We start from the raw sequence: 14,833 nt of genomic DNA, 5'->3' as shown, positions 1-14,833 counted from the left end.
GTATGGATCACTTGGGTTGTTACCGACATCTGGTGAAAATTTCATGTCATTAGCACCTCTAGTAATATATTTACTGAGAAAATTTGTGACGTGTTCAATACTTATTTTACCCGCTGTATGCTCTTTGCACAAAATTAGGGAATGTGTTTTTGGTAGATTGTTTCTTTGTTGTAACAACGCTTCTTGGCAATACATCTTACACCAGGCACCTGATTGGCAGCACCTGGGGGTAGCAGAAGGTCAAAACAAATGTCAATATCAACAGCAAAAAAGCTGTTTGGCAAAATTTTTGCACACATGCATGTTCCTACAAATGTGGCACCATTTTAAAAACAGAAATGAACAGGCTTTCTACAATATACGATTTATTACCAATAAGCATTGTTACAACAAAGAAATAATCTACCAAACACAAATGTCCTTACTTTTTGTGCAAAGTGTAGATCGACAAAGTACTAAATATTAAACAAAATGTTAGCTTCGCTACCAGACAATTCGCTAACCATGAAAAATTAGTGGACGCTAATGCTAGCTAATAATTACTAACTGAAGAGCTCTTATTTCAGCATAGAAATGTCAAAATCTTGGCTAAAAATAAAATTAAAAAAAACATTTCTACTTCCAACAAACAGCTAATAACCACAAGCAGATRAATCAGCAAGTAAACAAACTGCACAAAGTGACATAAACAAAGATMTGTCTCAGCTGTTCACTCTGCAGCTTCACACACAATCAGAATGTCTCAGACCTCAGAATCCAAAACTAAGTTTCATCACAATCCAACCAGAAACAAATAAAGCCAAGTTTGGGGAAAAACATTTTAAATGTATTGTATTGTCTCAGAATCATTAATCCACCAGGATAACGATGTATAAACTGAGGAACTACATCTCCCAGAGTACTTTAGGGCATTTTCCCCAAATCACCATTTCTGATCAGATTAAAAGGATCTGAGTGGATGAAGGCAACTGTCAGTCTTTGTCTCTTTACAGTTGAAGGGTAACACACATGGACACACAAAATGCTAAATATGCTACACGCACACACAAGGCGCATGATGCAGGCATGAGGGGAGGGTTGTTTTTTGTTAGCGGACATAAAGTTAGCAGAACTAAATTTAGAGGAAGCTAATTATTCCGCTAATTGTTTCCAAAGTTAGAAAATGTTAATTGGCTAAATGAAAAGTTAACTTCCCTATCAGCTGTTAGCAGAACTGTTCTCACCTCATGATTAGCTGAACCTCAATTAAACAAATACATCAAAATGTTGCAAAGGTTGGCAACTTTTTTGGTAGCATCTGATCAGTGCAATAGTTTGTCCTCAGAAGAGTAGTTTTAAAACATTTTCATCTTGATTTAACTTCCTAATTTTTAAAATGTACAAAGATAAACTTCCTAAAACTGTGTTTTCATGTTTTTCATGAGCATTGCAAGTTCTGTCTGTGTACAAGCTAATCTTTCAATGTTCCACATAATTCCACTTTTTAGAATAGTTTTTACTGTAATACATTCGGTTTAACTGTATTTTTTATGTGTGTGTTTTTAATCGACCATGAATTTAATACAAGTAAATTCTTAAATGCTCACATTGTGTAAATCCCTGTTTCCAGCGTTACTCTGTTGCAGTGTATCTAGTGAGGGTTTTCACTGCTTCGGACCTCTTCAACCAGTTAAAGCTCTGCTCTGTTGAGAATCCAGAACGCTGTCGTGAACGCAGTAAGTCCAACTTTTACAAATTAGGGATTTACAGCATTTCTTCCTTGCTGGTTTCATAGAAGTGGATTGTGGCTTTATTTTATATTTTAGTTTTTTGTGAGAGCTCATGTATTTATTTATTTTTTTATGATTCATTTACAGTTCAAGATAAACTTCGGTTTGATCCAGAGAGTGAAATAGCGACCACAGGCCTCAGAGTCTCTTTAATCTGTCCAGTAAGTATAGCCATAAAATCAAACCTTTTTGAACGATCACTGTTGAATGTGTTTTGAATTATTCTGTCACTTTGTGACTTCCAGCTGGTGAAGATGCGACTTGGTGTGCCGTGCAGAGTCCTAACCTGCGCCCATCTTCAGTGTTTCGATGCCGTTTTCTTCCTGCAGATGAATGAGAAGAAGCCCACGTGGACTTGCCCTGTCTGCGACAAGCCTGCTCCATTTGAGCTGCTCACCATCGATGGGTAAGATGTGCTCTAATTTATCCCAACCCTGAAGCATTTTCTGCTGCCTTTTTTTTTTCTTTTTCCTTAGATTTATATATGCCCTTTTGTTTAAGMCAGTTTTTTTCAACATATTGAATTGTGCACATTTTTTGTGATTAGATATTTTGAAAAGTGTAACGTAATGATCTGTTTTTCTGCACTTGCTGCAAACTAAGAGGCAAAAGTTCTGATTCTTTTGTTTGTTGGCCGAATGATAAACAAGTTATGACATAAGTATGTTGTACAGAACCATCTAATCAAGTGACTCAAAGTCTCAACACATTTTGCCAGCACTGCAAATTATTTCTTTCAGCTTACWAAGTAGTTTCTAAACACTGAAGAGCGCCTAGTTAGACTGTTAGGTAMATAACATCTTGTGTTAGCTTCAGGTTTTGTAATTGGTACAGAATAAAACAAAATATGATGCTCACTTGATTTACTGTATTTGTTCTGGTATAATACTAGAAATTTAACCTTAAAAAAATGATCGTATTATACTCGATCGTAATATACATCAGTAAATATGGTCRTTTTTTAATGGTAATTATGACAAACAGAACCACAGACAAACAGCTGCAGCTTAGTGGCTCAAATGTGACCTCTGCTGGCAAAATGAATCACAATGAGAATTTTTTCTATGTTGTATTTTCAAATTCTTCATCTCACATTCTTCAAAATAGATCGGCGTGATATGAAAAATGTATCACGATACAAGCGTCTCATATCAGTAAATATTGATAATTATTTAGTTTTTTGGTTTACCTATTAGAAATAAGGACCAGGAGAAAAAAGCCTGATTAATACTGTCAAACTGGTTATGTGACCTTTCCTCTTTTATTCTCGAGCTGTTTCAGTGGTTTTCTCCTTTCACTCCACGACGTTCTTTTTTTATTTTTAAACAGTTACGAGGCACGGTGGTGAAACATGAAAMTGCTACTGTATGTTACCAACAGGTTGTTTCTAGTTAACAACGACTGAGTGAGTTAGTTGATGCCACTAACCGTGTTTAGCTGGGTCATGAGAGGTCCAGCAGCYAAAGCCTTTCCTCTGCCTACATCCCCCAGAATGCTGTGCGGTTCTGGATTGGAGTTCAGTAAAATTATCAGTAGTCTATCAGACAAATTTTCCATTGATACTGATCACGTGAAATGTGGCRATTTATCACCTGGCAAAAAGCTAGTTTTGTTTTCAAGAGTGCTGGTTTAAAGGCACAGTGTGTAGGACTTTGTCAATTCTTTTAGCCGAAATTGAGATAATCACTAATGACAATAATAAAAAACATGTCTAATCATTGCARACAAAGACCTTGTTTTATTATTTTTACCTTATAAAAAGCTGTTTATATCTCCATGGTCRCGGGTCGCCACACAGGCAGCTGCCATCTTGCACCGCCATCTTGTCTATGAAGGCTCATGAAGGACAAACTGCGGTGGCGGCGTCAAAAACATTTTAGTTGTAATCCTATAAATGTAATATTTGTTGTCTGTCATTGTAGCTGGGATAATTTTACTTATTAAAGCTCATAATCTTACCACTTGAAACATCACTAGCCCTGAAGCTGCTGGTAGACATCGCGGTTGGAATTATCAAAGGTTTTTGACACCTGAGAGACACCGTAGCAACTCCTTTGTGTTTGGAAGCAGGGGGTGGGGGAAGGACCAGGGAGGATGATTCAACCACTCAACCACTAGATGTCGCTGAAAACAACAAATCCTACACACTGTGCCTTTAAAAACTGTATTTTTATCGCTCTAGAATTGTTTCATCAGGAATTCCAGCCTTATTTTTACTAAACATAACTTGCATCTCTTGGGGCGGCCGTGGCTGAGTGGTTAGGGGAGTCACTCTCCAATGAGAGAGTTGGGAGTTTGAAGGTGTGCAAGACATTGAACCCTCTGAGCCTCTGATGTGTCCAATCAGTGTATGAATGTGATTTAAGCACTGACTAGTCTTTTAGAGTGATTTCTATAGATTAGCTTAGTAGAGAAACATAGAAGAGTACTGTATTCGTGTGTGTGTGTGAGAGAACGGGTAAATGGGGGCACATATTTTAATGTTAAATGCTTTCAGTGTCCTGGTTGGATAGATGTTTTAGGAAATGTGCTATATAAGTATTTACTATTCTATTAAATGAAGGGATGTTCAGATGCTGTCGCAGCCAGGAAGGAAAAACTGAAGAGAAAAAAAAAGATTAGAAGTCAAATAATCATTTCTGAAGACATGCCTGTTAGAAGACTTTAATGTAAAAGTATATWAGGAAGATTATATGCTATTTTATTCAGTGAGATCCCTGGATGGTGTCTTTATGGACTCATCTTTTTTAGGAAAGTCAGGGAAAAACAGAGATCCACCTGAACTCTTAAACATTTTAAGATGAAACATTTTATGCACAACATTTAGAACATGTCATTTCCTGCAGTGTCTAATATCTAAACTGTCACTTGCACTCCTTTTACTTTCTCAAAGACTGGAAATTTATTTTTATTTGTGTTCTACTTTGGCTGTGAAGTGATTCACATTCATTGCAATGAAGTAGTGTGAAAGTTCTGCCTTTAACTTTGTAATTTTACAGTCGGAAAACAAATTTTAGGGTTAAAAATTTAAAGTTTACGGAGAGTCTTGTGAGTCTGATTATCATGATGGGTAAATTTGTACATGAAGAGTGTGTATCTGAGGGGGTTTTTTTGTTACCAGATTATATGAGAGATTGAGGCGAGCTCTGTGTGTTTCAGGTTATTATCTGAGATCCTGAAAGAGACGAGCGAGGACATTGAGGAGATCGAGTACCTAACAGACGGCTCCTGGCAGCCCATCAGTGACGACAAGGAGAGGGAGAGGGAAAGAGAGCGCAGCAACACGCCAGAGTACTCTGTTGTTGATATATGTAAGTGTCAAACCCTCTCTCATCCCAAACGTGTCTTTGTGCCGGCCCACAGTTCAGTAGAATAAAGTCTGGTCCCGTGCAGGTCTTAAACCAGGAGCTCTCTCTGCAGGCATTCCTGAAGCCAACGGACACTCACCGGCTCACAGCAGCACCAGTCAGACGGGCCGATCCGGAAGCAGCTCGCTGGGGGYGGCTGCAGTGGCGGGAGGACCCACGGCGGCGCCGGGAGGAGGTGCAGTGGTAGACCTGACTCTGGACTCCTCCTCTGAAGAGGAGGGGGGAGGGGCTGGCGGGGACAGCGAGGACACGGAGGACAGCACGGACAGTCCCGCCCCTAAGAGAGGTCGATACAACTTCGACAAGGACCTGGTCACTGCGTACTGACCCTGCAGTTCTGCCCCCTCACAAACTGCCACGCAGAGCTGCAGGGGGCTAGAATAAAAAAAAACGTCGAGGACAGGAACACAGTAATCCACTAGATGCAACTCCCCTCCTCAACCCTCAGATATCAGAGCCTTTTTTAGCAGCTCTAGTTTCAAACCAGACACAACACACACTCTGTCAATGACTCTTCAGTTTAGAGTGACGAGGATTTTCTGTTTGTTTGTTTTGCACTGCACATCTCTGGAAGCAGCTCTTTTTTGGCCCGTTGGCACCCTGCAGTGAGACTGACTGGACCCAGCACCCCACCACCATTCTTACTCTTCTCTTTCCAGACTACTCCCTCTCGCTGTATTTCTTACACAGTACAGGCTCTTTTAGCCACAAGCGCTCAGTGTTTGCATCCGATGTTTGTCACATTGAAGATGAACCGGACCGCAGAGGATCCTCAGTAACGTTTGGATGAAGGTGAAAAACTCAGAAGATGTAACTTGGAGGAACCTGGCAGAAATATGTCAAGTGGGGTAGAAATTTAAAGTCTTTTTGATTTTATTTAGTCCTTGGATAAAGAGAAGCTACCTCAGTCAGAACAAAAATAAATAAATAAATAAACAAACAAATAAAAAGTTAGACTGGCCTGGGAATAGCTTTGAAAGATAGGGAGGGGCAGTTAAATTGAGTCTTTCAAGTTCCTGTTTAACACTGGAGATTCTTTTCTTTATTTTATTTTTTTTAATCGTAGGTTTTAGTTACCTTCTCGTCACGCAGCTGTTTGGCCTCTGCAGCGACCTAAAATCAGTGACCATTGCTGTGTGGGTTATCTGGTTAACAGTTACTGGAAAAAAAAAAGATTTGTTAGAGGAAGTGTTAACTTTACTGCAAATCTCAAACATTTCTTAGGAATGACACTTTTAAATTCCAAATTAACATAAACCAAATCACTGTAAGGATTTTATGCCAAAGCAGAAATGTGTGGGAGTCACTGGCAGGTAATGTTCTTGCGGTTTTGATGCCTTTTTTTTCTAGACTCACCTGGACTGCTGGCCGGTTTATACTCTACACTTCTAGATTTCTGAGTCAGAAGAGTGAACTAAGCAGGATGTAGAAGTACTGGTATCTTTTATAACATCTGCATCCGTTCTTTTTGGTAAATTTCTTAACATTTGGCTGCTGCTCGAGCTGGTTCTTTCCTCAAATCGGGCACCTCCAACTGCTGGGATTTGGKTGTTGGCCTACAATCGATCCAGGCTCGTGGCTCTGCTGTTAATGAACAGTCTTTTTTTTCCTCTCTCCTCTCCCACTGAGTTCAACCTGGGTCACAGCTGGGAGTTCTGCTGCTGCACAAAACATAACATTTAAACTCGGTTAGATTACAAATGGTCCTGCTTGGCATGAACAGCGTCACCCTTCAGACTCCTTACAGCGCGGGGAGGCTCGTATTTATTTTCTTTAGCAGAGTTAAGAATTTGTTTGCTACATTCTGGAGGGCGGACGCTCCGAGTCCTCTGAATCCAGCATCATTAGTAGAAATCTGTGACKGCTGCTCTTCTAATGAGACTCAGGCTGGATGCGCAGGTTCCAGATGTGTTTCACGGTGCGCTTTTTGTTTTCTTTAGAGATGCGCTTACTTTAAGTACTTTGAAACGGTTATTTATTTTTTTTTAGTTCCTTGTGCAGCAAGTAATGACTGAATCCTTGGGCATGGTTGTGGAAAAGAACCCATAACCAGAGGTCCTGGTCCAGTGGGGCAGATGACTCCTAAGTTCTGCAGGGTGTGGTGCTTGTCATCATCATGCAGGTTTTCKTTCCCCTCGTTGAAATTTAAACACATTTATTTGTGGCCTCACTGTTAACGACGGGGGGAAAATAGTAACTCAGATCTAGTCTTCCTTTTTTTTGATGGCTTAGAAAATTAGAATTAAGAGGAAAACTTTTAGATAATCCAAACAAGCTGGTGGCTCTTTGCAAAACTGATATTTGTTCCTAAGAATCTATATTCTACATAAAGCGCTTTGATGCAAATTTAACAGAAAAAAAAAAGAACTCGGATACCTACCTTTTAATAAGGCAGTTTTTTTGTTTGTTTTGGTTTTTTTTTTGTTTTGTTTTGTTTTTAGCAAGTAAGTATACATTTGAAGAGGGCATTTTTCCTTTGCTAGATTTAGGTCATTATTTGAGTGGATCTCCTGCACTTCTAATGGCCTTGTGGGTAAAGAGGAGGTGGTGTGGGTTGCTACTGTAGAACTGAGCCAGACAGGAGGCTGAAGAGAGCTGAGGGTCTTTTTTTTTTTTTTTTTTGTAGTGACATTTTCTTATAATGCATAAAGTAGCATGGACAGAGGCTTTCAGTCCATGGTGTACATGTTTTGTTTATTTTTTATGTTCTTAAGACAATAAAATTTAAATAATATTTTATTAAGCCTTGAATTGCCTCCAGTTGTTCTTCTAGGCAGACAGACAAAAAGAAGCCAAGMGCAGCATCACTGGACTCTGATGCCACTGAGAACTGGGAGGAACTGGTTCAGGGGTGGACTGTTATGTCCTGTACCAAAGGAGAGGACGTAACTACTGAGATCTGAGGGGGGGGACGTTTGATGCCTGTTAAGGATGAATATGTACAATTTGAAATGATCGTATTCTAACAGCTGTTATTGATGTGTTGAAATAAAATGAGTTCTTTAAAACTCGTCTGGACTGTAGTTATTTGGTAACACTTTATGACAAAAGTGTTCTGTTTCTTCAGTTAATCGCAAACAGATTTTGGTTTAAGCTCATGAAAGTCAGTGTCAGGACATTGTGGTGTATCTCAAACTGAACTCATTCTCAAACATTTTTACTGGTATTCATGCAGAGGAATAAGTACAACATTCTGGAATGGCCATCTCAGTCCTCAGATCTGAATATTATTGAAAATCTGTGGCGTCACTTAAAGCTCTGTGTTTGGAAACCAACAAACCTGAATGAATAGAGATGTTTTGTAAAGAAGAATGGTCTAAAATACTTCAGCCACAATCCAGACTCATTAGAAGCTGTAGGAAGCGTTTAGAGGCTGTTATTCCTGTGAATGGAGGATCTACTAAAAATTGAGTTAGTTTTTTTTTTTTTTTTGTGACAAAATTGCCTGCCTAATTTTGTTTAACCAATTATTGCACACGTTCTGTAAATCATATAAACTTCATTTCACTTCTCAAATGTCACTGTTTGTCCCCTATTTTACTGATTGTTTTAAATCCAAACAATAATTTATAAAGGTAAATCAGGAAAAATAACAAGGCTGCCCAAAGTTTCGCACCCCGCTGTAAATATGTTAAAACTATACTACTTGTGTGACAGAACATAGACAGTTCTGTGGCACAACTCACAGGCAGCTCAGCTCTTAACTGTAACAAGTGACCTTGAGTCTGGTCCTTGTGGAGATGGCCTGACCTTACATCACCCTCTTCCATCAGTCCTCCTTTTCCAAACTGTGAACTGTTAAGTATTTCCTAAACACTTTACACACTTACCAAAAACCAACAAAATAAACCTTGTCCCTGCCGAGCAGTTTTTTGTGTTTGGTTAATGGTGTGCCATCAGTCACTGATTCACATCCACTTTCTTTGAACTGAAGATATGTGGTTACAACTGACAATGCTCAATATTTGTATATGCTGGATCTACTCAAAGGGTTTTGGGAAGTACCACTTCAGAGATCTCTGCTTTTGCCAGACAAATTTCTGCAATATATTAATGTAATTAGCACGTGCAATGCCCCCGCGACCTTTCAGCACTTAGTTAATACTGTCTTGACCAGGTTATCCAGGCACATCTGGATAACCTCATTGTGTATACTTCTACTTGGGAGGAACACCTGACAGTTTCAAACCAAGTTCACTCAACTTGCATTAGCTTCCCTTACATTAAACAGGACAAATAGGAATAGCCACCTATGTCCTGTTTCTAGCCCTCTTTTCAGCTTTGCCATTAGAAATGTGACAAGAATTATTTACTAATCTTTCACTGACATTATTCCATAACTGCACAATGTTGACATTTGGCAACATGCTCATTTAATTGAATAAAACTCACAAAATAAAATCCTATAAAAACCATTGTACACACAGGTCATAACTTATGATATATATTAGTGTTTTTAATTGTGCAAATGCAAGAAAAGTTGGACAAATCTGTATGTATTGAGTAAGCTCTACAACTCGTCATCATGTGGAAGAGAATCGGTTTTGTGGGTTTAAATGTCAKGTGCTGCATTCCAAGAATCTGATTGGTTAAAAATGTGTTGCAATGTCAATATAAAGTGTATTCATTGTTTATTTTATTTTATTTTATTTTTGTAAATTAACAGTAGAGGGTTAAGAGATTTGTTTGAATGTATCAACACCATTGATGCTRCATTAGACTTTTTGAATGAGAAATTTTGGATTTTGGAGTAAAGACAACATGTAGTTCAATGGTAAATAAAACTCCATGACTTTAATGCATTTACAAATTTTTTAGCGGTGGTAAGTTCTTACACAAAAAGTGTGATGTAGGTGTGCTCAGCATAACAAAAACAAACGTTCCAGCAATGTATTTGTACACATAACATTTATATTGATAAAGYATAAAATATCTTTAAACATATTGTAAACACATTGTAACTAAAGTTAAAATATTCTTTGTAAGACAGTTTGAGATTGATTTACAGAGTTGTAAAGTAACTAAATACAAATACTTTGTTACTGTACTTAAGTAGAATTTTTGGCTATCGGTACTTTACTTGAGTAATTATTTTTCAGCGTGCTTTTTACTTTTACTCATTACATTTTTACACARTTATCTGTACTTTCTACTCACTACATTTTTTAAAAAGGTAAGAAGTAGAAAGTCGTTACTCCTAGTTGTTATTACTTAAAAACACTATCCTGAAAAATTATGTCTCCAGGATAGAGTGAATTTAATTGTGGTTGGATGAGAAGTATAAATATATACAGTACCATTCTGACACCCTATTAGCTTGTGCACAACACATCACAGCTGCACGCCTTTAATTTTTTTTTTTTTTTTTTTTTTTGCAGAAGTCACCTCCCAATAAATGTTATTTTGGAAAATCTAACTGCTCACTTTTACTCAGTACTTTTACTTTTAATACTTAAGTAGATTTTGTGTCAGAAAATTACTTTTGATACTTAAGTACAAAAAATATCAGATATTTTAAGACTTTTACTCAAGTAATATTGTTAGAGAAGACTAACTTTTACCAAAGTATTTTTATGATGAGATACTTGTACTTTTACTCAAGTATCACTTTGAGGTACTTTATGCAACACTGTTGATTTATAGCAGAGGAGCCCAAAGTGGGGCCCGCAGGCCAAATTTGGCCCACCAAGCCATTTGATTTGGCCCACCAACAGTTGCCAAAGTTACAAGGTTGTAACCTGTTRTCCTWTAGGTAGAAACACAGTATTTCCATTGGTCAAATGACTATATAAAAGGGCTGTAGTGAAGGTAGTTTTCATTCATGGTGCTGACATATCTTTGATTTATTATGCTGCGTTCACACCGAACGCGATTTCAGCTTCAAAATCGCAGCCAACGCTGAAGTTTGAAGCTTGTGCACTTTGAGGTCAGACGCAGGACAGCTCTTGAAGCGCTGCATGGCAAGAGCCTCCCCGCCCCTCCCTCCTCTGTCGGGCTCTGTTTAATGTCGTACGAGGAAGTGGCTTTGCTTTATTTACAGAGAGCAAGAGCATGTCACGTTCATCACATAATTAATTCATAATTAATTCACCAGATAATTCAGAGTAGAGGCTCACAGCTCGCTTTCAGGACTATTTTTCCAGTCTGATGAGCCGCTGCCACACATTGGTGCAGATCTCTCTGTCAGGACACCGACTGCAGGCACTCGATTTCAGCTAAAGAGCTCCTCTCCATCTGTTTCAGGTTAGTGGACATCATTCAGTAAACTGTCCCGTCGGGAAATATGTCGCTACGTCACACAGTGGAGTCTCTCTGATTGGTTGATGCGGTGCGTCGAGCTGCAAAAGTTCAGATTTTCTAACTTCAGCGATTTGCGCCTCAGCGCTTCGAATGCTCAGATCGTTCAAATCGCGCTGCTCTAATCGCACTTGAGGCGCCGCAGCCCTTCCCGACGTTGCTTGAAGCGTGTCCACCATAGACTTTGTATGTAAACCTACTGCTCCTGATGCTGAAATCGCGTTTGGTGTGAACGCACCATTAGGATTAAACATGAAACATGAAATGATAAGAAATATTTAGATCAGATTTAACCCCACATGTAGATTTGCACACTTTATAAGGCCACAAAAACTCATATTTTATCAATTTATGAAATGTCCCATGAGCCTTTGCTACTTGGCAGACTTTCTCCAAGTGCACAGACYAAAACAAAAGAGGGCCATTGCACAGCTTAATCGTTAAAAATAAAGGACTTTACTTTAAAAAGGCATTTGTATTTCATGTATTATATAACTGCATTTGGCCCTCAGCCATGGATAGATTTTCATTTTGGCCCCCTCGGGGAAAATGTTTGTGCACCCCTGATTTATAGTAAAGAAATCTGAACTGAACTTCTTTGTTTTAATGCACCTGCGTTCGTTTGCCTTTGTTGCCAGTAGGTGGCAGTAATGTACTTTGCCGCATCTGAACAAACCGCCAGTAATTACATAAAAACTTGCAAAGGGCTTTTTACRTGATTAAAAAGAATGCACCCTGCACATTATCGCGAACTATAATCGTACRTACATCCACAATAAGAGTACTTTTACTCACCGCGGATAAAGTTGTTGGACAGTCTCAGTCTCGCGGTATTTGTGCAGGAGTCTTCCTGCGGGTGTCACGTACAGTCAGGTCTGCTGCTGCTTCCTGTGTTGAAGCTCCAGCGGTCAGCGCCAAAGCTCTGCAACGTCTCAGAGCCTCTCGCAACCTGGCTTAGAAACACGGAAGGACTCATTTTAGAGAGGCCCACCGAGAAGCAGCGGGACGTGTCGTCTCGTGTAAAGCTCAGGAACGAGTGTCGCTGCACGTTTCCGGCTGAAAAGACGCGAATTTTCACTGAAGCTGGCGTTAGCGGCTAGGTGGCTAATGGCTAGCAGCAGCAGGTAGAAAACCGAGAAGGAGACGAATAAAAAGAGAGCTGTCGCCTTCCAGCTTCTATAGATGAACTGGAGAAACTATCCGACTTTTGTAGGACATATCGGCATGCTACGTTTTACCAAATTAGCGAACTGACATGCCCCGAAAAGTGTTTTAACTTCGCTAACGTTAACTAGCCAAGTTACCAGCCACCGTGTAGAGCGGGTCCTGTTGCTTTTTTTCTTTTACAGACGGACTTTTCGAAGACGGGCAGGCTTAGATCAACAGCTGCCCAGCTTATTTAAATACAGTGTTTTACAGAGGAAGTAGTTTAGTTTGATTTTCTTTTGCAATGGCTCCAAAAAGAAGACCAGTTCCTCTGAACATTACGCCCATTGGGGAGGGACAGGCCACCTCCAACACCATTGATGCTGCATCAGAGTAAGTACCGCTATTTAAAAGTCAAATAAACTGTCGTATTCAGCAGGTGTTTTCTTTATTTCTGTATACGTTCATTTTTTATATAAAAGTACTGCTTAACATTACATTGTGGTTCTCATGTCTGTTTAGTTAACCACAAGTGAAGCTCAACAGTTTTTCCTGTTCTGTGTGACATGAAATCCCATTCTGCCCACCTTCTCCCAACAGAGCCAACCTGGAGGCCTTACAGAAGAAGCTGGGTGAGCTGGACCTCGACGAGCAGCAAAGGAAACGTCTAGAAGCCTTCCTGACCCAGAAAGCCCAGGTCGGGGAGCTGAAGGACGAGGACTTTGACCCCATCTGTGAGTTGGGTGCTGGAAACGGAGGAGTGGTCAACAAGGTCCGCCACAAACCCTCGGGTTTGGTCATGGCTCGAAAGGTGAACATTTTTAGCGAATGTGTTTTTGACTAAGAGTTTGGGGGGAAAAGGGCAGAGGACCTTCCTGTGATTGTGTTTAAGTACATCTGTGAAATCATTGCTACACTTTCACTGCATTCTGACTTTTCTTTTCTTGAGAAAACCCTGCAGAGACCCTCTCAATTCTTACATTACAGGTTTTAAAGGAGGCACATCATGTAAAATCCACTTTTAGCTGTAAAATGTGTTTTGTTTCTGAACTATTACATCATATTGGAACTTCTTTATAAGTTCTGGACTTCATCATTCCTCATCCTCCTCCGGCTCTGGGTCAGACTCTGGCTCCAACACGTAAGGCTGCAGGGACGAGTCTTTCCTTGATGACGTCCTTTAATTAATTTGTAAATAAAAAGTTTCTGAGCTGCTATATAGTCGTAAACCCCTCTATCGAACTAGAATGGACGTTCTGGAGGGGGAGCATGAAGTGCCTCTCTTAGATTTAAAGAGACAGCCTCAAAACGAGTTAATCTGAGATGCACCTTAGAAAAGGGGTTAAAGAGGGGCTTGTGGAGTTACAATAAGGAGGAATTCAGACCAAAGCATTGCAGTTCCTCGTTATACAGACCCTAACTGAAGGATTTAAATGTGAGAAAGAAGGATTTAAAAGCATGATATGAAAGTTTCTTTAACCATTAGGCTCATCTTTAGTCCTAAAGATGAAGGTGGCCATAAAATACGAACTGTAAATATTTAGAGTAGTCTGACATCAAACCTAAACAGAATAACATAAACATAATCATGAATATAGCTATTCAGGATAATGCAAATTGCTTTAGTCATAAATCCTGAACTCTACTTTTGTGATGGGAGGAGGATGTGCAAAAGTTGCATCTAAAGTAAATTGCTTGCAGTTTTTCAGTTACATAATTTGTTATATTATATATCCCTCACTGAGGAACGTATGGCTCGATGCCCATCTTGACCTCATCTCTAACATAAATAACCTAACCCAACTTATATGATTAGAAAACCTTGTTGAAAAATCCACTGATACCTTTTTTATTTAAACCTTTGTCGTGAGGTTAAACTAAGGTTTTTACTCCCCTTAAGACTCTGTTGCAGCAACTCGTGCAAGCTCAGACTTGTAGGCTCTCTAAAAATGTGTGTTAAAATGTCAGCTGAAATTTCCTCAAAGGTTTTCAGAGATTGCACGGAACAACGTTAAAACGTGTGTACTTTTTTTAGATGTATTGATATGCTGTGGATATGTGCAAAACGGTTGTTGCATTTTGAAGTCACTTTAACGCGTCTTTGGCTGCGTTCACACTGCAGGCAAATCTGACCCAAATCCGATTTTTTTTTACCCATCTGACTCATATCCGATTTTTTATGACAGTCTGAACGAGACAAATCCGATTTTTTTCAAATCCGACCCAGGCCGTTTCAGTATGTGGTTTTAAATC

General features: G+C 39.3%; 2 protein-coding genes across 2 annotated transcripts in view; both read left to right on the top strand.

Moving 5' to 3' along the window:
* pias4a (protein inhibitor of activated STAT, 4a) overlaps positions 1 to 8,145 on the top strand; it is a 15,948-nt gene extending 7,803 nt beyond the window's left edge. The window contains exons 7-11 of the mRNA XM_014004625.1: positions 1,610 to 1,715; positions 1,857 to 1,930; positions 2,015 to 2,175; positions 4,929 to 5,080; positions 5,190 to 8,145. Of these exons, the coding sequence (XP_013860079.1) occupies positions 1,610 to 1,715; positions 1,857 to 1,930; positions 2,015 to 2,175; positions 4,929 to 5,080; positions 5,190 to 5,464 (768 nt within the window). The 3' untranslated portion in view covers positions 5,465 to 8,145. The remainder of the gene's footprint in view (positions 1 to 1,609; positions 1,716 to 1,856; positions 1,931 to 2,014; positions 2,176 to 4,928; positions 5,081 to 5,189) is intronic.
* Positions 8,146 to 12,260: 4,115 nt separating this feature from the next.
* The window catches only part of map2k2a (mitogen-activated protein kinase kinase 2a), a 13,574-nt gene continuing 11,001 nt past the window's right edge, over positions 12,261 to 14,833 (top strand). Inside the window, exons 1-2 of the mRNA XM_014004623.1 lie at positions 12,261 to 12,973; positions 13,181 to 13,391. Of these exons, the coding sequence (XP_013860077.1) occupies positions 12,885 to 12,973; positions 13,181 to 13,391 (300 nt within the window). The 5' untranslated portion in view covers positions 12,261 to 12,884. The remainder of the gene's footprint in view (positions 12,974 to 13,180; positions 13,392 to 14,833) is intronic.

Source organism: Austrofundulus limnaeus, unplaced genomic scaffold (genome assembly GCF_001266775.1).
Source record: "Austrofundulus limnaeus strain Quisiro unplaced genomic scaffold, Austrofundulus_limnaeus-1.0 Scaffold25, whole genome shotgun sequence".
Classification (NCBI taxonomy): domain Eukaryota; kingdom Metazoa; phylum Chordata; class Actinopteri; order Cyprinodontiformes; family Rivulidae; genus Austrofundulus; species Austrofundulus limnaeus.
Note: the sequence above shows the minus strand (reverse complement) of the source record. Positions and strands in the feature narration are given on the sequence as shown.